Source organism: Cladophialophora immunda, assembly GCF_000835495.1.
Source record: "Cladophialophora immunda strain CBS 83496 unplaced genomic scaffold supercont1.7, whole genome shotgun sequence".
NCBI lineage: Eukaryota > Fungi > Ascomycota > Eurotiomycetes > Chaetothyriales > Herpotrichiellaceae > Cladophialophora > Cladophialophora immunda.
Window position 1 is genome coordinate 2,894,885 of NW_015622547.1, and position 22,221 is coordinate 2,917,105.

At 54.1% G+C, this 22,221-nt stretch overlaps 8 protein-coding genes across 9 annotated transcripts; 5 read left to right on the forward strand and 3 right to left on the reverse strand.

Moving 5' to 3' along the window:
* Positions 1-235: 235 nt before the first annotated feature.
* PV07_11728 lies at positions 236-3,013 on the forward strand (the record flags this gene model as incomplete). Of its 2 annotated transcripts, XM_016399192.1 has the most annotated exons (2): positions 236-368; positions 588-3,013. In XM_016399192.1, the coding sequence occupies 2 exons, from the start codon at positions 305-307 to the stop codon at positions 2,570-2,572; spliced, it is 2,049 nt and encodes a 682-aa protein (XP_016243754.1). In that variant the 3' UTR covers positions 2,573-3,013. The 2 variants fall into 2 exon arrangements, with proteins under 2 accessions (XP_016243754.1, XP_016243753.1); XM_016399191.1 differs by having other exon boundaries at positions 305-3,013.
* A 110-nt stretch (positions 3,014-3,123) lies between these two features.
* On the reverse strand, positions 3,124-4,887 carry PV07_11729 (uncharacterized protein; the record flags this gene model as incomplete). The annotated part of the gene is made up of 2 exons (XM_016399193.1): positions 4,466-4,887; positions 3,124-4,326 (listed from the first exon to the last, which is right to left on the reverse strand). Exons 1-2 carry the CDS (start codon positions 4,715-4,717, stop codon positions 3,124-3,126), a joined length of 1,455 nt encoding a protein of 484 aa, XP_016243755.1. The 5' UTR covers positions 4,718-4,887.
* A 711-nt stretch (positions 4,888-5,598) lies between these two features.
* On the reverse strand, positions 5,599-6,295 carry PV07_11730 (uncharacterized protein). The gene is made up of 2 exons (XM_016399194.1): positions 6,116-6,295; positions 5,599-6,050 (listed from the first exon to the last, which is right to left on the reverse strand). Exon 2 carries the CDS (start codon positions 5,984-5,986, stop codon positions 5,603-5,605), a length of 384 nt encoding a protein of 127 aa, XP_016243756.1. The 5' UTR covers positions 5,987-6,050; positions 6,116-6,295; the 3' UTR covers positions 5,599-5,602.
* A 1,680-nt stretch (positions 6,296-7,975) lies between these two features.
* PV07_11731 (uncharacterized protein) lies at positions 7,976-9,727 on the reverse strand. The gene is made up of 2 exons (XM_016399195.1): positions 8,966-9,727; positions 7,976-8,877 (listed from the first exon to the last, which is right to left on the reverse strand). The coding sequence occupies exons 1-2, from the start codon at positions 9,434-9,436 to the stop codon at positions 8,035-8,037; spliced, it is 1,314 nt and encodes a 437-aa protein (XP_016243757.1). The 5' UTR covers positions 9,437-9,727; the 3' UTR covers positions 7,976-8,034.
* An 801-nt stretch (positions 9,728-10,528) lies between these two features.
* PV07_11732 (uncharacterized protein) lies at positions 10,529-12,285 on the forward strand. Its single transcript, XM_016399196.1, has 2 exons — positions 10,529-11,047; positions 11,100-12,285. The coding sequence occupies exons 1-2, from the start codon at positions 10,628-10,630 to the stop codon at positions 12,114-12,116; spliced, it is 1,437 nt and encodes a 478-aa protein (XP_016243758.1). The 5' UTR covers positions 10,529-10,627; the 3' UTR covers positions 12,117-12,285.
* A 345-nt stretch (positions 12,286-12,630) lies between these two features.
* On the forward strand, positions 12,631-14,292 carry PV07_11733 (uncharacterized protein). Its single transcript, XM_016399197.1, has 2 exons — positions 12,631-13,070; positions 13,191-14,292. Exons 1-2 carry the CDS (start codon positions 12,807-12,809, stop codon positions 14,142-14,144), a joined length of 1,218 nt encoding a protein of 405 aa, XP_016243759.1. The 5' UTR covers positions 12,631-12,806; the 3' UTR covers positions 14,145-14,292.
* A 10-nt stretch (positions 14,293-14,302) lies between these two features.
* PV07_11734 (uncharacterized protein) lies at positions 14,303-18,531 on the forward strand. Its single transcript, XM_016399198.1, has one exon. It carries the CDS (start codon positions 14,481-14,483, stop codon positions 18,321-18,323), a length of 3,843 nt encoding a protein of 1,280 aa, XP_016243760.1. The 5' UTR covers positions 14,303-14,480; the 3' UTR covers positions 18,324-18,531.
* Positions 18,532-19,529: 998 nt separating this feature from the next.
* Positions 19,530-22,102, forward strand: PV07_11735 (uncharacterized protein). Its single transcript, XM_016399199.1, has 2 exons — positions 19,530-20,549; positions 20,604-22,102. The coding sequence occupies exons 1-2, from the start codon at positions 19,750-19,752 to the stop codon at positions 21,859-21,861; spliced, it is 2,058 nt and encodes a 685-aa protein (XP_016243761.1). The 5' UTR covers positions 19,530-19,749; the 3' UTR covers positions 21,862-22,102.
* The last annotated feature ends 119 nt before the right edge of the window (positions 22,103-22,221 follow it).

The window sequence follows — 22,221 nt, forward strand, 5'->3', positions numbered from 1 at the left end:
CAGCGGGATCCCCATACGTCCATAGTAACAGTATTAAACATATCTGACGTGGCGGCCACCTCATCGCTATCAAATGACCATAACCATATTCTGAGATGGCGTCTATTCTCTGTCAGACGAAGCCCCTTATTTCTGAGGACATGGGCGGCCCTTTGGTCCCTGAGCCGCCACGACACCAAACACTAGCCTCAATATGGCAACTGACTTTTCGACTCTACCTCACCTCAATTGTTGTCGCTTGTCCGTCACTTGCATCGAATCCTCTATCAAAAAATATCACCCAAGAACCCTCCAGCAGACAACCATGGTCCACACCCGTGGACAGGGCGCCCGACCCGAGGGCTTTTCGGAGTACCAACCCCCCAAACGTGAGCGAAAACCGCGTCAAATTGGACGCATTGCGGCCCTGACGCCTTTCATTGTCTCCTGTTCTCCCCGTTACAGGTTCCCCGCCTGCCAGTCCCCTACCGTGGATCCGTCTACCCTGACGGAGACGGAAACAATGGGGGCATCTGCCAGGAGAAGACCCCAATACAGAGATGCGTGGACCCAAACGAACCCTGAGCTGACGTGCAAATGCCACATAGAGCCCACGAGCGCAAAACGACGTCGAGACCCCGACGAAAGCACCGACCAGAATGTATCGAAGCGGCGTAGGGCTGTTACTCCCGAACAGCCCAAGTTCCTGTTTTCGAAGACTCGAAACCGAAGCCTCCTGACCTCTGCGCCCTCCAAACTCAGCTCCCGGCATGAGTCTCCCTTCTTCCATCGCGTTTTCGAGCCCACGAGCCCCGAGTCCAGCCCGACGGCTGAGAAAGAGCATCCTCAGTCGCAAGAGCGACCGAGACCTCAACAACCGAACACGCCTGCCCCGGTCCCAACCCCGGCTCCAGCTGGCATTTTTGGAAGTGTGAGGAAATTTCTAGGCTACTTCACTGGTAGTGGTACACAAGGTCCGGCACAAAATGTGATGCAACAACAACACCCACAACAAAGCAGTTTTAGTGTTTCAGACCAAGACCAACACCAGGCACAAGAGAGAGACACAACTGCCGGAGAACAAGAGGAAGTTTCAGAACAAGGCAGTCCTACCCCAACCCCACGCGTCGCTCTCAACGAAATTGAACCACCTGCTCATGATTCTCCCGCAGTTGAAAGCAGAGTTCTCACGCGCGAATTTTTCAAGAAACGCAGAACGGCCAACACCATTGCAGGTCGGGAACAGTTGGCAGCTATGGCCGAGAGCACTGAAAGCAAAGCAGCGGACTTCAACCCCACCGAAACTCCAGGCACCAACAAGCGCAAACTCGCATCAGTTGAAGGCCAGATCCCGGGCCCAAAAAAGGGCGGATTTGGAATTGACGACAGCTATCTTGACATTGAAAATGAAGTCGAAGGGATCGGCGAATCATCACTAGCAGAGACGCAACCTGCCACACCCACCACCAAACTTCTACCACAGACTCCTCTGCGCTCTGCAATGAGACAGACCGGCACAAACCTCGGTTCAGTTGGACGATCCGTTAAATCAGTGCGCATCAACCCCGTCGACTCAGTCAAAGCTGTCTACGGCCAGTATGGTCGCTCTGGCGACTATCGTGGCAGCACCTTCGCCGACCTTTCAAGTCAGTCGCCAGACTCTTCATCTTCGCTTCCATTTGACGTAGAGCACATACACTCGCCGACAACAATGCAGAATACTAGAGGGAACGTGACCTCTAGATTCCACCTTGACCTCAATGTTACTGATCCAAATGATGACACCTGGCGCCCATCCCTTGCAAATCCTCGACCTGGCCACTTTCGCGTTCCTGATGCGGATGAGTTTGAGGATGAAGAGGAAGATGACACACTCACGCCGCGTCAACCGACAGCACAAGAAGAAGTGCCGCCTCAACCCAGTACCCCTCGCATGTCACATGCAGAACTCCCCCAAAATACTCCGCTCGAATATTCAGGATTCACCGGACACACAGACAGCATCATGGTGAACGACACACAAGAATTCCGGCTCAACAAAGCGAGATCGGACGCACAGAAATACAAACCCGCCAAATCTTCCCGGCTTTCCTTGAGCGAGCAAGCCCGATCACGTTCATCGTCTCCCCCAAGCTCAGAAATAGAAGCTACCGAGTCGCAACTCGGGCCAGGCATGGTGCCGGTAGAGAAACATGCTGACAGACAGTTCCATGAAACGGTTCGGACTAGCAGACAACCTGCGGTAACGAGACTCATGAGTCGTGAAGAGTTAGACAACACCCTGATTGGGGAAGACGGGATGACGGACTACCAACGCGAGCACCAGTACGACTCGTGGGCGGAGGACGTCCTGAATGGCCCGAATGCCCCGTCACCCCAGACATACGTTGAAGCTGGGATCGCGTCATCCTATGTGGAATCACTTGTACAAAAGACATGGACAGAGAGAGACACCAGAGAATCCATTGAGTTCTGGGAGAAGGAGTTTGAGGAAGGACTGAAGGCCGCACGGGAGGCAAGCAATCGGGGCAGAGTGCTGCTTTGGGTGACAGATCCCGACGAGATTGTGGAAATGGAACAAAATGGGTATTGAGGAGACGAAAGAGGTCTTGTCTTTGCAATGCTGCAACAAGCCAGACATGCACTGAAATACCGATCAGGCACTGTTTGGAGGAGGGTGTGTTGATATCGGACCAGAGAGGGTCTGTCTGAAAAAGCGACGTTCGACTTTCGTTTTCCCAGTACTGCAGCATCATGTCAAGCGTTCTTTGAGTAATCCACCAGGCGCCGTTCGGAGGAGGAGCGTGTGTGTTAATATTTGGTCAAAGGGGATTCGTGTCAAGAAGCCGCATCAAGCTCTTGCGTGTCTCCATCGTGGACAGGTTTGGAGTTTCCTGACGGGCCAGGAACGATCTGTGAGGTCTTTCTGTTGATCAATAGCCACGTCGAGCTCTCGAGTCTCTCCAATCGTCTGTTAGAGGAGACTCAAAAGCGCCCGTTTTGATGAACATCATGACAATATTCATTTTTTGAACTTGGATTTTCTGCCGTAGCTGTCTACCTCCCGGGACTACCATCTCACGGACGTGTCTCCCTGTAAGCTCCCTCGAGTGTGTGAACAGGGCAATCTCCCCTGACAGACCCTCAACTGTGGCCGGTGCCAGTACTATCCGGGAGGTCTGCAGCCTCGCCAGACTCGCCAGCATCGCCGTTGACATCGTGGGCGCCATCCACGAACCCGACCTCGATCACACTCATCATGCTGCCCGGCGGCGTCCGGATGGCGACGATGCCCAACTTCTTCCCTTTGCCCGCGTCGGGCTGTCCCGCGGCGGCGAAGACGTCTTGCACCAGGCCGTCGCCGGCCTTCTCCAGCAGGTCGGCCCACTCGGCCTCGTCGCGCTCCTTGGCGTTCAGCAGCAACATCATCTGCAAGTCCTGGGAGCGCTTGACGCGCTCGAGCGGCTCGGGCAGCAGGCCCGCGGCGGGGGGCATGACCTGGTCCATGACGACGATGCGCGAGCGGGGGGTCATGGCGGGGACGATCTGGCGCAGGAGCCGGACGGCGAGGGCGTCGCTGTGGTTGTGGACGACCATGCGCAGGAAGTAGACGGCGGCGCCGCGCACGGGCTGCGGCGCGAAGTAGTCGTGGGCCATGAACTCGAAGCGGTCGCGCAGATGCGCCGGCACCACGCTCGTCGCCGGGTCGCGCGCCGCCGCCACCACCTGCGGCAGGTCCTGCACGACCAGGCGCACGCTCGGCGCCGTGGCCTCGGCGATGGGCACCGCGCAGTGGCCCGCGTTGCCCGCCACGTCGACCACGACGCTGTCGCCCGGCAGGCGGGCCCAGTCGAACCCGCGCGCGACGTGCCCGTTGGCCATCAGCGGGTTCGCCGTCAGGTGCGTCATCAGCCGGCCGAACCGGTCGCGCACGGGCGGGTCGGTCTCGTAGTAGGCGTGGCACGGCAGGTCGGTGTCGTAGTAGAGGCTGAGCGCCGTGCGCGTGGGCTCTGGCCGCCCGTGGCCCCAGCGCTCCAGCGCATCGACCTGCCGCGCCACCAGCGGCAGCGTGTCCTCGGTCAGGAACCCCGTGAAGGTCGCGATCCCGGCGTGCGTCGCCAGCAGCCGCGACGACGCCGTGTGCGCCACCCGCCCCGGCTGCGGCTCGCGGAACACGTGCTGCGCCATCAGCTGCCGCAGCATCTGCTTCAGCTGCGACGCATCCAACCCGAGCTGCGCCGCCAAGTCCGCGTAGCTGATGCCGCTGCCGGTGCCGGTGCTGTCCAGAGGCACCCCGGCGGCCACGTTGTATCGGTACACGTAGCGGAAGGCGTTGAGGTCGTGGTTCTGTAGACACGCACAACATGTCGTCGCATGGTGAGAACCAGGTGATCTTAAACAAGGGGGGGGAACAAAACGGAAAGCCACCTATCTCTCTGGTGTTTTTTTTTTTTTTCAAAGGGCTCAGGGAAGTGGAAGTACCCACGCAGTGATAGAGATGCCACGTCACAACGTCGTCCGGCCCCGAGGCCAGATCGTACAGGCGCCGGGCGGCGGTGCGCAGCTCGAGTCTGGTCTGGTGGAACTCGGGCGTCGCGGCGGGGAACGACGACGGCCCGTTCTCGTCGAAGCTGGGTTGCGCGTGGTTGTTGGCCGCGAGGTACTCCTTGATCTGCCGGGCCGCGGCGAGGCACGTCTCGGCCAGCCTCTCGAGATCCTCCTCTTTGGGGCTCAACATGTTGGAATCTGTTCGGGGTTTTCCAACGGGAAGAGAGAGAGAAGAGGGAGGGCAAAAGTGGAGAAGCGATAAGTGATATGATATTAGTAGGAAGATACTCGTAGAATGGAAAAGGGGAGATGGGGAGATGGGAGTCTGGATCCGTTATCGAGTACCTTGTAGACTTACACGCCACACACGGCAGAGGCAACGGAGGTGATGCCTGTGGTAGGGAGGTACGTATATATTATATCACCGGCGGACGTGGAGTTGGTCGTCGCCCGGTACCGAGTGACAACGCAGCAATGCAGTAGTTTCCATCCGGCGGCCAGGAACAGGTCTAGCTGCTTATCTAGGCTCACATCCCCGGTTCGCTGCCCACTGAAGAGTACTGGATCAGAGTGTGATTCTGTGCTCCGTCCTGGAAGCAAAGCGGGGGTGTTGATCTCAGTGTGCGCTCACATACAGAGAGAGCGGGAGAAGGGGGCCTTTTATGCAGGCAGGAGATGGATAACCAGAACAGAATAATGAATGGGTTGGGCCGCTGCTGGGGTTTTTTCCGGGCACCTTTGGACCGTGTACTGATGACTGTAAGTCCAGATCCAAATGATTGATGGTCCTGTCGACGAAAACACTACGGAAGATAGAGATCTTGGTTGGCATTCCATCCTTGCAGCTTTGTGTAACCAGCCGTCCAATGCAATCTCGCCAACCCCTGATCTCAAGACGTGCCCCTTGCAGGGCCGCTTCGAGGCCTCGTATCCTAGACGGGACCATTCATTCGATACTCTGACCATCTATTCCAGTCCTCGAAGCAACGATTATGCCGAGACGACATCCGTCTGCCGCAGAACACCATACCAAGAAACACATGTCCTCCGTTCGAGAAGACGCGCCATTTCCTAGCTACGATGCTAACCTAGTATACCAGAGTGCATAGTTGGGCGCATAGTTGGGTACATATTGCTGCGTCCTGGGCTCTTCCTTCGCCGCAGCTGCTCGGCCTGCCCGCCCACCCTGATGCAGATTGAACGCCGTTTCGAACCTCGCCTTCTCGTCTGCCAACGTCGCCATGAACAAGGCCTCTCGCATCTTGAGCCAAGGTCCCTTGGACAGTCGCACATCTGTGTACCTGCCGCAACGAAGGAGATCCTCGGGTACATAGAACAGTTTGCTTGTGTCGATCCAGCTGGGCTTACTGAAACGGCCCTTCTCCAGAGAGATCGTGTTCGGGGTTGCCTGTGGGTTTGGACCGTTTGCCTCAATGGGAACGGGGTGTTTGGATTGCATCTCGGCATCGTTGTGTGGCTGTTGAGGAGCCTGTCTCGAGTCCCGCCCCTTGCGGCGAAAGGATCTGCTGCTTGTCAGCTGCACGGAGCACCGCCAAACACATAGCGACGGCAGTATGGATTGACTTACGGAGCAGAGGCCGAGAACTAGTGTCGGGCTACCTCTGTGCGTGAAGCCACTGAGAAAATACTCCATCACGATAAAAGGTAGTCGGCAGACGACGTTGTCCAGGCCATATCCATGAGCCCCCTGGCCGGTCGGCAGCGGCTTGATCTGACGGACACGTCCCAAGTGCGAGGATGCTTCCTGCATCAGTCGTTTGCATGCCTGCGCCTGGGTCAAGGTACCTGCGGAGTGTGATTCTATTGCTGCCCCAGGCCTCCTTGCCGGCTTCCTTGGAGCTGTCGGCGGTCTAGGTGGATCGAACTCGAAATAGCCTGGTGGTGAGACATCCGAGAGTCTGTGCATCTCCGGTTTCTCCCTAGATGGTTGCCGTTTTCTCCCAGCTGCTGTGTCCATACGATGGGTGCTGTTTTGTCCCGTTTGGTCCGCGTCCATCATGTTGGCTCTAGGTAGGCGGTGCTGGGGTGCGGGTACTTCCACCATGGATCGTTGATCGGATCCCCTGGCCGTATTCTGCTGCGGCTCAAGCGCGATGATCTGGTTAAGCGGCGAGTCAAATCTAACACACTTTCGCCTCTTTCCACCAAGAGCATGTTGCTGATTGTCCTGGCCCAAATGATGGTGTCTCAATGGCGAACCAGGATCTCGGACCGATGGTCCTGGACCGTCTAACTTGTCACCTACCACGGCCTGGCCCAGCGATGAATCACGTACGCCTTCGACCATGTCGCTGTCGACTGCTGTTTGGACAGAATGATCGTGCTCGGTAGACTTGAGTGGTACATCCTCGTGCCTTGCTTCGGCCATGGCTGCTTCAGTACCCATTTCGACTCCATCAATGGCTTTCTCATCTGAATCGTTGGCTTTTGGATCCTCTAGTACCGCGGCGTGCTGCTCTGCAATGTGTTCAGTTTGTTGGATTGTTATTTTGTATCTCTTTACTCTGCTGATGGTGATTCGTTGGATGGCAATGATGTGCTCAAGACGTAGCTGAGGGTCTGGGTTTGTAGTAGGGATCTCAACATCCTTGGCAACTTCTACCGCCGGTTCCTCGCTGGTGGATGCATGCTTCTTCTTCCTAAAACAACGCTGCAGAGGCAGGCTGATCTTTCGCCATACCGCTCTCAAAGCTTCTTTCCCAACTTGTTCCGGCATCCTAATGGGATTGCAAGGAAGTTTCTTGGTGAATGAGAAGATCGGCCAGTTGGAGAGTTGATGCGTATTCCATACAAGCGCAGCAAAAGTTCTGGTAGGGAGGTTGCTTAGGACGCGCGCGCCGAGGTGATCTGTTGTATGAGGCAGTGGTGCGTGAATGAATATCTGCTGTTGATAATCGCGTAACCGCGTCGACGATGGAAGATCCTTCATCTGCTCGTTCTCAGTCAGTGAATCACAGCCGCTTGGGAATAACTGGTGGGTTGGGTCGAGCAGTGCACGTGCAATAAATGGCGGCGTAGACTTCACAATCGATCGAGTTCCTGCTCTCTGACCTGACGAGAATGATTCAGCATAGTCTGTCAAGAGCGGCAGTCATGGTTGACAAGGGTAAGTCCATTATTGCTGTCCAGCGAAGCAACAAGATAGGAGCTGATTAAAGGGCTGAAATGCTTCCTCAAGAAACTGTGCCTGAGTAGGACGAAACGGATCGAACATTCTTCCTCATGGACGTTGCTTTAACCACATTTCTGCAATCACGATTGCCCAACAGGTCTCTTTGCCCCATACCTCTCGAAATGTTGCGGTGATGCTGTCCTGCACTGAGTCAACTTCGCAAGTTTGAGGGCTCGGGCCGTGATGTCAGAGCTGATCAATATTTCGCCTTTTTGTGGCCAAGCAAAGTTGAAAGAAAGCACCAAGAGCCTGCTGATGAAATTGAGCATTTCGGGAGGTATTTTACTTGCTTGTTCGTATGTCGGGAGCCAAATCTAGGCGGCCTTCAGACCCTCCTTCCACACTCCGACAATGCCCTCACCTTCCCAGAGATTCTGCAGCCTCTCGGTGACATTTCCTTTCACAAGGACGAGATCGGCTCGTTTGCCCTCTGCTACCTCTCCACGATCGGTAAAACCAAACCTCTTCGCGGCCACCGCGGTTGCAGAGTTCAAGGCTTCCGCGATGGTGAAGCCGCACTTCTCAGTGTATAACTCCAGCTCCATCCAGAGGCTGGGGCCGATTCCAGTGCCCTTGAGGCCCGCGACGGCATCTGTCCCAGCAACGACATCGATGCCTTCCTTCTTCAACTTTGCCACTGTGTCAAGTGCATATTCCAGTTTGGCGGCCGGGTCCTTCATCCCAAGCAATTCGATCATATTCTGCTTGGTCCCCTCGTCAATGACTCCCTTTTTGTGTGCAAGATCAGCAAACCTCTCCCTCCAATCCTGTAGCTCGGCCGTCAAGCTAGCCAACACAGTCAATGTGGGAATGACAAAGGCGCCAGTCTTTTTATACAGTTCGAGGATGTTGTCGGGTAGCGGTTGATCCACGAAAGTATGGGTGAGGCCGTCGGCCCCGGCTTTGAGGACAATCTCGGTCATGTCAGCGCTCAATGCATGTCCAACACATGGAAGGCCGTTCTCATGGGCTGCCTTGACAACTGCAGTTTGAAGCTCGAGGGTGGCAACCGGTATCGAATTCGTGGGGATAGCGAGGGAACAGCAATTCTCCTGCATCAGCTTGATATAGTTTGCTCCGTTCGCCTTGTGATTCTTGACATAATCTGCCGCAGTCTCTGGGGTCAGACTGGGCCACTGCTTGACCATTTCAATCACCTGAAGGTGGTCAGTGGAATGGGCATTGCAACGCCTACCATCATGCGGGCTTGATGAAGCGGACACAAAGGGCAGCCTTCACACTTACCTCCTCCGTAGGATGACCGGACAGGACGATCGGTTTTGGCCAACCTCCCTCAATAGTGGCCCCATAGAGCGAGCTCTTTAGGTCTGATAAAGTGACTGTCCCGCCAGCTTGCTTGGCCTGTGCAATTTCCTCGGCAATTGCTGTGCGCCATTTTTGTACAGATGCCAGGTCAGAGTGCATGTCACATACGGTGGTGACGCCGCATTTCAAGGGAGATCTCAAGATTGACGACTCGTCTGACCCTGGAGGTAGATGCAGGCCGTGGCAATGCATGTGGGACTCAATCAGTCCTGGGACAAGACTGTGGCCTGTCCCATTGATGATGGTTGCCCCTGGGGGGTGTTGGCCGCTACCGGAACCAGTCGAGACAGATGTGATCTTGCCGCTATCTGAATCGAAAACGACGGTCGCGTTCGAGTGAGTTTGGTGGCCGTCGAACAACACGACCGAATGAATAACTGTCGGACTCATGTTGATAATATAGAACGGGTATGTCTTGTTGATCTTGAGATATAACGAGCAATGCTTTTTTGAGAGTCTAAGTCGAGGGAGCGAGAGTTCGAGGGATCAAAGATTGGAGATGACGGAAAGCTGTAGGGATAGGCTTTTGTCCGCTAAAGTCTTGCAGAGAAACGGCGATATGCTACTTGACAAGGTGCTCCTGCTCTTCTCAACAGTAAGGGTCCGACACGTAGGTTTGAACCTTCAGCCTCGTAAACGCCGGGTTGAGCAAGCAAGAGGAGAATGCCTATGTACACAAACGAAAGGGTCGAAGAGGGGTATATATCGGAGTCTCGGGGCTGCCGAGTGCTGCAGTCTGGGGTCTGGCACCAAGTCTGGAGCGGAAGCGGTGAAAGCCCTGACGGATGCCCGATTGGCCTCCAGTTCCACGAACTGAATGTGCTAGGATGAATACGAGTGCTAATGGGTCTGAAGGCTCACCTAAGTTTTGCCTGTTGTTCCTGGCCTGGCGGCATGGTGTGCCATCATATCGCCGGCTCTAGCAATTGTATTCAGCCGTCTGCAGTTAAAATCCGAATTCTGCATGGGAAAGCTACTGTATTGGTGATCCTGCAAGCCCAGTTGTGGTTGAGAGCAGCTGAATACAGCGCACAACAGACCTGGTCCCACCTCTTATCTGCACGATGCAGGATCGGGATGTGCTCACAGAAAGCGTTGCCCATGAGATGCTCGGTGGCACGCAGGCCAAGCCACGGAGTGCGAAGGGCTGCCTAGGAAGGATAGCTCATCGTAGATGGAGCAGGATGCATAGCTGTGGTATGAATAGGCCAGACATCGGACTCACGGCTTGGAGGGTTCTTACTTCGTCAATAGTTAGTGCAATCAAGGAGAAGAGCATTGTTTGCAGTGCAGTGAATGAAGCCTGCCTATTGTTGTTACCAGTTGAATACAGAGGTTTCAATTGGTTGCGCGACAATCAAACGTTTGTCATGTTTGTCATGTTTTGCACCTTTATCACCGGCCAGCATGCCGCCCGACGACCCACTGAGCGTCAACCCCAGATCGCATCTCCCCTGCTTCCTCTATTTTATTTTCTCACAAAGCAAATGTCCTTGTTATCTTATACCTAGACACATTCTTGCATCTCTCTAGGTCGCATAGGGGACGGCCTTGTATTCAATTCTGCCCAAATCTCTCAAAATGGCCTACTCGCCTTCCCCAGCGTCTCCCTTGGGTGGTCCTGACGGAACTGCATACTCACATCGTCGGTCGCCAACCCCTCCAGCGCAACCAATGTCGAAGCGAGACAAGCGCCGGAGTCAGCATGTCGCACACCAGCAAGAGCTTCACAATGAGTTGAATAACAATCGCGAGCAGCACTACCGAGAACAACTCATTGCTCTGCAACATGACATGAGTCTTATTTCGCAGGCTGACCCCTACGAACCCGAGCCTCTGGAAGACTCACCAGAAGAGGTGGCTAGAATTGCCGAGTTGGCAGCCTCTGGGACACCATATCAATCTCAAATGTCTTCGTTGGCCGGAAAATGGTATGCCGAATTCGTGCATGAGATCAACGACGCGAAGGAAGCCAAAGAACTAGCTCTCATACAACTTATGGTACGCAACATTCAATGTAAACTGCCAGACTATGATGCTGACAACTAGACAGAACAATCACAATGCCCGCCTTGAAAGGTTGAAATATGAGTGTGATTATCGCCTGCACCTCGCCGCAGAAGAATGCGAACACATGACCTCCACCTTGCGAGAACGATTGTTTCAAGCACTGTCCAGCAAGAGACAACGGTTGATGAAAGAGAAGGAACAACTTGATATTGCGGACACCAATGCCCTCCTCCTCCACCCCAGTCAATTCAGCATCACCAACCCAGCGAGTCCTGGCGGTAATCACACCAGTCGCAAGACACGCTTTACCAGGCATCGTGAGCAAGAGGACATGAACGGTGTTGCAGATGTTACAAGCAAGCGTAAGCGCAAGCTTGCGGATGATGATGTCGGCTCCCCGTCACGTAACGGCATTTCCACGCCCGGAGACCGCAGTCGTGCAGCGTTGGCAAATCAAACTGCGCCGCTGTACTCCATACACTCACTCTTTACCGACAAAGAACTCAACTTCCAATCGCACCAAGCACAAATTGCCGCTCGGCATTTCTTCTCGACGTCACGGAAGGAAGGCGAGACCGGCAACACAAGAAGGCGCCAGAAAGTTGACGATGACCGAGAGCGAGGCTCTGCTGACTCAGGATCAGAGGAAGACGAAGAACTCGAAGCCCCCGAGATGGACCGGTCGGCCAGTCAGAACGTGCATGTCACAAGATCAACTCGCACGATAGGGGCCATGAGTGGGCTCAATGCTCTGAGCGACCTGGCCGAGAAAGCGGCGACGCGCCCTGCACTGCCATATGCAACATTGCACACTCATCAAGGACGGCAAGGCACATTCCTACCTCAACCGAGCCGGTTGATGGCTGAAGAACTCGAGGAGGATTTGTTGAAAATTGCTCAGATCGAGAGCCAGCCCAAAGGTCAGATGGACAAGAGGGCTGTCGAGGATGCGCTCAAGCCCCTGTCTGAGTCACGAAGCAATTTGGCTCCGGATTGGCCTGTATACCTTGACATTCACCTGGTGGACGTGGATCCAAGGAAAACTGCGGGGGTACAGTGAGACCGAATATGATGGGAATGCGGCATGAGAATTGAAGCCCACGATGAACATGGAGGAACGGGCATATAACCATGCAGGCGAAGGAATATTGGTAGTACCAAATCAAGCACCGAAAAAATGCACATGGCTAGAATCTAGAACTATTGAATCGAACATCTTCTGCGACTAAGTTGGCCTCTCTCAAGCAGGCAAGATGCCGGTGGGTGGTTGTAAAGGAGCCGGGAGGAATGCTACATGCGCACCCCGGCGCACAATGGACCGAAGACGACAAGGCACAGGACCAATCAACGGCATAATTGGCAGCGGCAACCACCGGGGGCCCCAGCAACTGTCATTGACTTCCCCAGACTTGGTGAGATCAACAAGGCCACCACCGCAGCCTCTCCCTCTGCTGCCCCAGCTCCCCCGCAGTTTGTCCTCAACCCTCTGCCATCAATGAACCGGATTAGGACCACGGCATAAGCCTGCTGGAGGTGAAAGACTACACAGCTCCACCATAGCATCATCATCAACCCAACTTGCTGCAGCATGTCGGATGGATCACTACAATGTAACCTACAGCCCAGAACCATGTACAGCTCCCGCCAAGTATAAATCTGATGGCTTCTCTGCCTCTACTTGTCCTCTTCAGCGTTCCAGTGGCCGTGAGACAACTAGGCGAACAATTGAACCTTGAGATTTCTTGCGAAAATGTGGTCCCCTCTACTCTGGGTTCTGGCGTCGTCAATTGCTGTGCCTGTTCTGGCTCAGAATAGTTCCAACTCTTCTGTACCAACAGGAGCCTATCCTTTCTCCGTGTATACTCTGACCGCCGAGAATATCACCGCGAAGTTCATCCCGTATGGAGCTCGCCTAACCTCGCTCCTGGTTCAGGACCGCAACGGTGACTATCAGGACATTGTGGCTGGATATGACAATGCTACCCAATACTTGACCGACACAGAGACCAATCATGTAAGTCTTGAGTTTTTGACAGGAGTCGTACTGTGGAAACAGAGACGTTTGATATCAACGCTCAATCTTGCCTCGACTTGGTCTTGCTGCTTGCTAACACGAAGTTTGATGTAACTATAGACCTACTTTGGCCCTGTTGTAGGCCGATACGCAAACCGAATCAAGAATAGCACCTTCACACTGAACGGGCAGACTTATCACATCCCTGCAAATGAGAATGCCGGCGCCGACACCCTCCATGGGGGTACAGTTGGATACGATCAACGGAACTGGACTGTTGTTGCCTCGTCGAGCTCGAGCATTACCTTCTCTCTGCTTGATACTGGCTTCCAGGGCTTTCCAGGCACAGTCTTGACCACGGCTACTTTCACCCTGGGCACCTTCCCAAGTGGGCCGCAGGGTGAAGTCAGGCCGCGATTGACGAGCAGCATGGTTTCGTCGGCCTTGGATCAGGAGACGCCCATCATGCTGGCGAATCATATCTACTGGAATCTCAATGCATTCAAACAGGCAACGATCTTGAATGATACGACCCTGTGGATGCCATATTCCGACCGATACATCGTCGTGGACCCCATCTTGATTCCTACCGGCGCTCTGGGCTCTGTCTCGAATGTGTCGGCCCTCGATTTCCTTTCCCCTAAGCTGTTGGGGGATGCCGTAGATAACGCCACTGGAGTCTGCGGTGAAGGCTGCACCGGAATTGACAACGCTTTCATCTTGGACAGACCAGCTAATGCTGGTCCGACATCGTCAAATTACCCTGTGCTTTCATTATGGTCGGAGACTACCGGCATTCAACTGGATGTGTCGACGAACCAGCAAGGCCTTCAGATATACACGTGCAACGGCCAAAATGGCACAATTCCGGTCAAGCAAAGCCAACAGCAAAGGAACAATGGCACGCAGGGCGCGGCGAAGTTTGTGAATCAGCACGGGTGCGTGGTCATCGAGACACAGGCCTGGATTGACGGGGTCAACCATCCTGAATGGGGAGTCAGCAGCTACGAGATCTTTTCTCCCACGACTGGACCGGCACTTAATTATGCAACATATGATTTCTCGACCTTCTGAGTGTCGAACACCACGTGTACATAGGACGGGGGGGTACATGGAAAGGCGGGCATTGGGGACAAGGCTGAGGCGCCTCTGTAGCCAATCAAAAGATGCAGAACCAACGTCATTGTTTACTTTGCAGCCATAGTAAACAATCCATTGCGACCACTTTCAGGGCTCTGTGAACAAGGTCACTTTACTGGGCTACTCTATCGCATTGATTATCAGCGAACACTTAGTATCCTATGCTTTCTGAAAACAACCTATTTATGATGCTGGTGGTGAGCTTGCAGGACTGATCATTGATCGTGGGTCGGAAGAATCCGCGCATGCCAACGCCTTCACACAAACAAAATGTCCCGATCGCCCTCCGTGACTTCCTTCGGAAACGGCGACCTGAGCTCCCCCGATCCACTAGCAAGCTCTGTCAATGATGAGCCCTCGCGTGGTCGCATCGCATTTGGTGCCCGACAGCCTGCGCTGAAGCGCCATTCAATCGCTTCCATAAAGACCACGGGCAGAACTGCCAGAACAAGCACCTTTGGCTGTGAAGCAGTCCCCTCCTCTCCATTTCGAGCCGTTTCGGAACAAAATTTGAGTCCCTGGAAGATTAGGGTGACGGTGGAGGCGGAGCCCGAAGACGCCGCCGACATGGAAGGCAACGCGCCATTAAACAAGGCGAGAACGCGCACGACCCAGAGATCACTACACCACGAGCCCCCCGAAGCTGGACAGCCAAAGGGTTCTCGAGGTGGAAATTCTCATTCGAATTCGACAAAGAACAAGAGAAGCGGAACACCAGATGTTGGCCGCAGGACTTCTGGCCGCAGTCGGAGACAGAGCGTGACGGACCTGGACATAATACCGTTGGGGGACGACTCCGAAGGGGATGACTGGTTGAGGCAGAACAGGTCGCCACGAAAGAGAAGGAATTCTCGCAAGAGCGTTTCTGCGGCGGTGACCTCAAAGGCCTCGCCGACCAAGTCCTCACGGTCTAATACCGGCCCTTCAACGTTTGAGGTGCGGCCAGATACCGATGTCGAAGACAATGGTGGCGCCTTGGAGCAAGAGAATGTTGTGGCGGATTCACAATCACCAGAACTTCGCAGGATCGATCTTAATCAAGTGTCGGTACGACCTCGCGCGCTGTCGACAAAGTCAAACTTGGACAACGACTATGAGAATGAAGACTCAATCGTGAGTGAAAGGACGAGAAGCACATCAATGAAGCAGCAAGTGGAAGTTCGAAAGGTCTCCGTTAATAGCGCCCTGAGCTATCCAACTCCCTCACCTACTTCCTCTTACCATGGGGACTCTGACGATGTGGGGAAGGCTCTCGATGACAACATTGCTCCAGCGCGGCATGAGCACGAAACCTTTGACACCATACTCGAAAGTGAGGGATTTACTATGATCGATCTAGACACCTTGCCCTCGGTGAGACGATCATTGAGCAGCCCTGTTGATGAGGGTTCAAACACCAGCCTTCATCCCCCGGACATGAACGATCCTAAGATACAGCTTTCTATCACTAAATCTGGGGAGAGAGCACACGGCGACCTCGCGCCTTTCAGTCCGTCTTCTATGCGCCAAGCCGTCACTTATCCTGTCATCAAGCCGGATGAGAGTGAGATATCAAGCACTGTCCCATCTTCACCACCAGCATCGGAGAAGAGTCAAGATCTACTAAAAGTCCCTTCCTCATCAGCAGCTGTTGGTCGAAAAGTAACGCCACTACCATATTCATCACCAAAGTTGCCGTCGCCGCCAAGACCTATCGTGCGAAGGACGCCTCAACATCAACATCGTGCCTCAGCTGGTGCCGTCTTTGCAGGTATTGCGCTGCAAGAAGTAGTGTCGCCAGATCGGTCTAGCGAGAGAGCGTTGGCAGGAAAGCAGGATTCTTCGTCAAATCATCGCGGGCAGGAAGAGGATGGGGCTCTATTTGTGGGCTTCGATTGTGGAACCCAACGCGAGCTCAGAGCTGGCCTCCGCTTTGGCGAGGAGCTTGCAAAGAGACTGGCATCGCCTCCCGCGGATGGGTCGGCTTCCAGGGATAAAACGTCAGAATCGAGCAAGACCTCGAATGCGAAGCTGCCGGTCAAACCTGAACAGAAATCTCGAACGCAGGTTTGGCGAGGCGAAAACCTGGTTCAGCACACTCCAGTCCATACAAGTGGCAGCACGGGACCCAGTGGCCAAGTGTCTGTGGTACATACGCCTCCAAACCCAACTCGCGGGTATACTGAGAAATCGATCATCGACACACAAGCAAGGCGAGAACGCGAATGGCAACTTGAGAGAGAAGCGGTGTCCAGGCAGATCCAAAATGCTAGTGACAGCCAAGTCATTGTGATTGACAGCGACGATGAGGAAGACCAGCCCACTCCAAGGACAGAGGTACAAGAGGGATCGCATCTTGATCTCGAAGTTGACGCAGATGACGAAACAGACATCTGGCTTGCGGAGGCCAAGAATTCGTCAAGTCCAGGGTCAGCCATCCAGCCCAACACCGAGAGCCTCTTTACCCACACTGAGCAAGTCAGACAACGACAGCGAGCTCAAGAAGTTGTCAACCGGCCTCGAAGAAGCTTGATACCGAGTCCATGGAAAAGAGGCGAGAATGTCGATGCTCCGCAAGAGCAAAGCACGTTCTTAAGTACCAATGCAGGGGAGATGAGCAGTCTGATGTTTTACCATGAACCAGAGAGCAAGATCCCGTTCGGTGCTGGTGAGATCAGGAGGCAGCAATTAAGACATAGGAGGAACAGCGGAAAGTTCGACGTGGACCTGATGGCCGGAACACCCCAGGGGGAGGTCGCTGAAGAAGGAGTCGCAGATAGCACAAATATGTCTGTCTCCGAAGAAGAAGAGCTGGAAGAAGACCGCCAGGTCGCTCTGGGCCTGTCGAGTCCTACAGCCGAGTTCGAAGCACCAACTGCGTATGACGAGCTGGGGGAGGTTGTTGACTCGACAAACGAGATCTCCGAATCGTCGAAATCACCCTACTCTTCTCCGCAACCTGTTAAGATCCCTGTCAATTTCAACGATTCCTCGATGTCCATATCGACGCCACCTCCGCGACCCGAGCTATCCCAAGCAGAGGCATTCGATTGCGACGCAGCTAGAGAGACCTCTCCAGCACGGCCACCCACGCCACGCTCTGCAATGAAAGGTTCTCGGTATAGCTTCAATCAGGGGTTGGGCATTGCGGGAGCTGATGCCATGAACCTTACCAGGAAAGTCGTCTTTAGCCAGAGATCCCGGGGAGTGGATGTGGATGGGCAGGAGAGCAGCTTCAGCATGCGATCCTCCACTGACGACTCCTTTGAGGATTCTGTTGGGCTACAGTTGAACCGAGAATTGCAATCGTTTGAAACCGAAACGACGCATCCCGGTGATAGTCCACGAGCGTGCTCTGAGAGACATATTGAAACTCAGCGAACAGTGAGCATTGGAACCGAGGCGAAAGATGAGCCGTCAGTTGCGAATCCCAGCAAAGCCTGGCCTGGTTGGATCTGGAGATCAGAACAAACCTCGGACCGCGACTCGCAGTCCCAGGACAAAAAACTCAGCGCCGATCGCCCAGAAATCCCCGTGAAGCCACCAGCACCGTCTTACGCTCCCGGCGAAACCAAAGACCAGGGTCGAGACTCGGGGTGGGAGAAGACAAAAGCCTCAATCTCTTCGTCGACTAAATCCTCCGCGAAGGCCGAAGTAAAAGCCCAAACCATTCCATCATACCTCATTCCACCATCGTATCCATCTGACCCTCTCCGCCCCATCAAGAGATCACTCGCTCTGGAGGGCGACTTTTCGAACACCCATTTTCGCACCCTCCACATCATCTACCGGAAGTCACTCCGGCCCAAATTCCACGCGCCGCCTCGCACGATGATCCGTCCTGAGATCCGCGCTCTGAGGGGCACAGAGATGGTGGTCGACGAAAGCGCCAATGGAATCGTTAAGGGCGAGTTTGCGTGGACGGTCGGCGACGGCGAGTGTGAAGTCCTCGAGCGGTTTATGCAGGAGTGCGAATACAGCCACGGGTGGTACAAGGGTCGGCAGGTGAGAGCAGACGCCGCGGACGAGATCAAATGGGGGTGGAGCGTGGAGCAGTTGGCGGAACGGCTCTGTCGGATTGTGGTAGGCGAGGTCGTGAGGGAGGAGGAGAAGAAGGCGGCCAAGGGTCAATAAGACGGACGTTCTTTTCCATTTGTTCTCCCCTTATACCGGGATCGCAGGGGGGGAACTGGTAGGCGTTGTATAGGTACCATTGGGAACGCGCACAGACACAGGGTTGAGTAGGTATTGAGCGCATCGTTGACAAAAAAGACAACGCGAATCTCTTGAGCGTGGATATATTTCTAGTATTGACTCACGTGCTTGAATGGGGAATACGTACCTACATATCACCTTACCTTGAATACGAGCGTTTCTTCCACGTATGTGGGTGTGGGTGTGTGACTCTGGCTCTATCTAGCTCAACACCGTAACAGGCGTTTCGTTTTCCGCTTCTCGTGCCCAATGACCTGTGATTTCGCACGTAGAGAATCGAAGAGATCCAGAAGTGAAGCAAATAACCTATATTCGGGGTAGGCAAAAGTCGGGTTAACGATAACGGCATCTTGTTTGCAGGGTAACCTTGAACCCCAGCAGAAGGAATCCACGGTATGTTCAGGACATAGAGATAGTAAGCAGCCGCCAAAAATGACCACGAGCGCAATGCAGAGGATCCTGGTAGTTGCCGTTGAGTCTGGCACATGATTTTCCATTGCCAGAGCTGCATAGTAAAAGCCGGAAAGACCTAGTAGTACCCCTGCAATGCCGACGACTGGCCGTGCTAGCGAGAATGCCTCTGATAATAGGTAATTCGAACACCAAGGGGTGAGATGATTGCGCTGCGGCGAGGGGATAATACTTGGATGAAAATCAAGGCTCGAAGGATCGGGCCTGGCCGCACACACACCGGTAGCTAAGGACAACATGGTTCTTCCCATTTCGCGCTGAAATCCCAGGAGTCAACTGAGAACTTTCCAGATTGAATACGAATTGATGCGTATATCGGCTGATGCCAGCGCCTTCACTCCTCGATCCGTTGTTGGTGGATGGCTAGAATTGAATGGTTGACACTCGATGAACGTGGTCTGCAGAAATCTGTGCTCCGGACGTGTCTATCGGTCAAGGCAGAAAAGAATCACCTGGCACTTGATGGACTTCCATGCGATATGAAGACGATGGAAGGTGGGAGGCGCAGGCCCGTCGCCTCATCGTCGTTCGCACGAGAGGGTGAGAGATGCGACAGCGGACAGCGACGATCCGTGGGAAATCTTCCTAGCTCGACGCTACACATGCACGTCTCCCGCCTTTGCGAATCACTTCCCCCAACATCCAATCGTCGGCTGCTGTTCCCAGCTAAAACACATGCAAAGATGTTGAGGGGCAGAAATCCACCCGCGCCTAACGACGTGTCGCCATATCAATTATCTCCTCTGACACACGCACAATGAGACCAACATCTCCCGGATATTGTCCCCCATTCAATTGAAAATCTTGAGACGGTCTCGATGCCATCGCGCATCCGCCCACACAGCTGAGCTGTGCTGGTGTGGCCGACCGCGTGATGGAAGGAGCTGGACCGAACGAAAGGCAGTTACTCCTGAAGACATGCCACCACGAAGCTGAGGTTGAGACCGCGAGTGCCTCATCGAAAGACGATCAGCTCCCGCTGCCAAAGTCAGAGCGGACGGCCATGTCACATTCTCCGAGTCATCAGCGTCGAGGTCGCAGAATGGCTCGCCTCTCCCACTATCTGCCGTTCATCAAATGGGTACCTGGGTACCAATGGAAGTGGTTTCTGGGGGACTTTATGGGCGCTTTGACGGTGGCCTCACTTTATGTGCCCCTATCCGTCTCCTTTGCCCTCCTCGGACACGCTCATCCTATCAGCGGGTTGTACTCATTCGTTATCACTCCTCTTCTCTATGCACTACTGGGATCTTGCCCCCTGATGGTGGTTGGACCAGAAGCGCCAGGCTCTCTTCTTGTCGGAACAGTTGTTGCGCTCTCTGGTCGAGGCAATGAAGATGATAAGAGCCAGACCATCAATGCCCAGGTAGCCGGCACCGTGACTGCCTGTACGGGGATGGTGCTGTTTGTCACAGGCCTCAGTCGACTTGGATTTGTGGACTCTGTGCTCAGTCGACCTTTTATGCGAGGATTTATCGGCGCTGTCGGTTTCAACGTTGTGATAGAGCAAACGATCACGGGCTTGGGTCTTGGGACATTGGCCAAGCGAGACCCAAGGGTGTCTGGAGGAAGTCCTGCGAGAAAGCTTCTTTTCATCCTGATCGAACTCAGCCAAACACATTTTCTCACCGCTGTGGTTTCTATCACGAGCTTTGCAATTGTCATGCTAGTAAGGTCAGCAACGTCATCTTCCCGAAGACTCTATACGCTCGGCTAACGAAATCCAAGACACTTTCGAAGCATTGTGGAATTACGGTACCCTGCAACTGCGTACATCCCGGATAGATTTGTGGTCGTCGCTTCCTCGACCCTTCTCACGTGGCTATGTGGCTGGCATGAGCAAGGCATTCAGGTGCTTGGACGTATCCGAACACCAGAAAACCTTGGAATGCCTTTCCGTTGGCCGTTCGCTATTCATAACATCGACGACATCTCGAGTCTCATCACCACGGCCTTTGTGATTGCTCTGCTGGGCCTGTTCGAGTCTTCCTTGACAGCCAGGAGTCTGAGAAAGGCAAATGCAGCGAACAAGGCGTCTAACATCCCTTTGAACTCCAACCAGGAACTCATCGCGCTCGGGGTCGCCAACATTGTCGGTGGTTGCTTTCTTTCATTGCCTGGATTCGGCGGCTACGGCAGGAGTAAATTGAACTTCTCGGTCGGCGGAAGGACACCGATGAGCAACGTCCTTCTTAGCACCATAACCCTGACCTGCATTTTCTTCGCCCTCCCAGCGTTCTACTACGTGCCCAGGGGAGTTCTGGCAGCCATGATCGCTATTGTTGGAATCTCAATGATTGAAGAGTGTCCGCACGAGATTGTGTTCTTTGCGAAGACACGGGCATGGCCTGAATTATCACTTATGGCAGCGGTCTTCGGGGCCACGGTCTTTCACTCAATCACACTGGGAATGACATTAGGCCTCGGATGGTCCATCGTGGCCTTGGTTATGCGCCGAGGGTGGCGGTCCACGGTCCGAATTCGCGACTCCTCGACACAAGCATTGGAAGACCGAGACCTTGCACACATCGCATCGCTTTCATCGATGCGAACTCTGGCCGTCGCCAGCTCTGGGCATCTGACATTCGCCAACTCCGCTGATCTCAAAGATCGCCTGGAGGCCCTTGATCACGAAGCAATGTCTGTGCATCAGGCGTCCCAGGCGCCCGATCATCACCAGAAGTCGGACGCAGAGACAGTGCTGATATTCGACCTGCGTCACTGCACAGGCATTGACGGCTGTGCGGTCCAGGCCCTGACGGAGATCATAGAACAGCATGCTATGGAAGGAACCCGAATGATCATCTGGCACCCTCTGCTCGCCCACGTCGCGGACGACGTACAGAACAAACTGACCTTGAGCGGGGCGGTGAGTCTCGGCGAGCACCATTTAAGCTTCGCGACCACCTCGGAGGAGATTCAGGCGCTGTATGGAGAGACCGGGGAAGGGCGCCCAGAGTCCATCTTCGAATCCTTAGACATTTAGAACCAGAGGGGATATATACATTGCATACATTAGCTAGCGATGGGGATTTTTCGAGCCTCTTTTTTTCTTTTTGCCCTGTCGCACGATCTAGGCCGTCTCCTAGACTGTGCGACTCTTTTACACGCCCGAAGCTGTTTATCTCCCCAAGATATGATACAAACAAGCAGAGTTTCTCGCAGATGTGTACGTAACGAGCATAGATACTACAGACTACAGACCACAGACTACAAAGAGGACGACGGATCGATGTTATGTCCGCCAGTCTTTCTTCTTCTTCTTCTTCTTCTTCTTCTTCTTCTTCTTCTTCTTCTTCTTCTTCTTCTTCTTCTTCTTCTTCTTCTTCTTCTTCTTCTTCTTCTT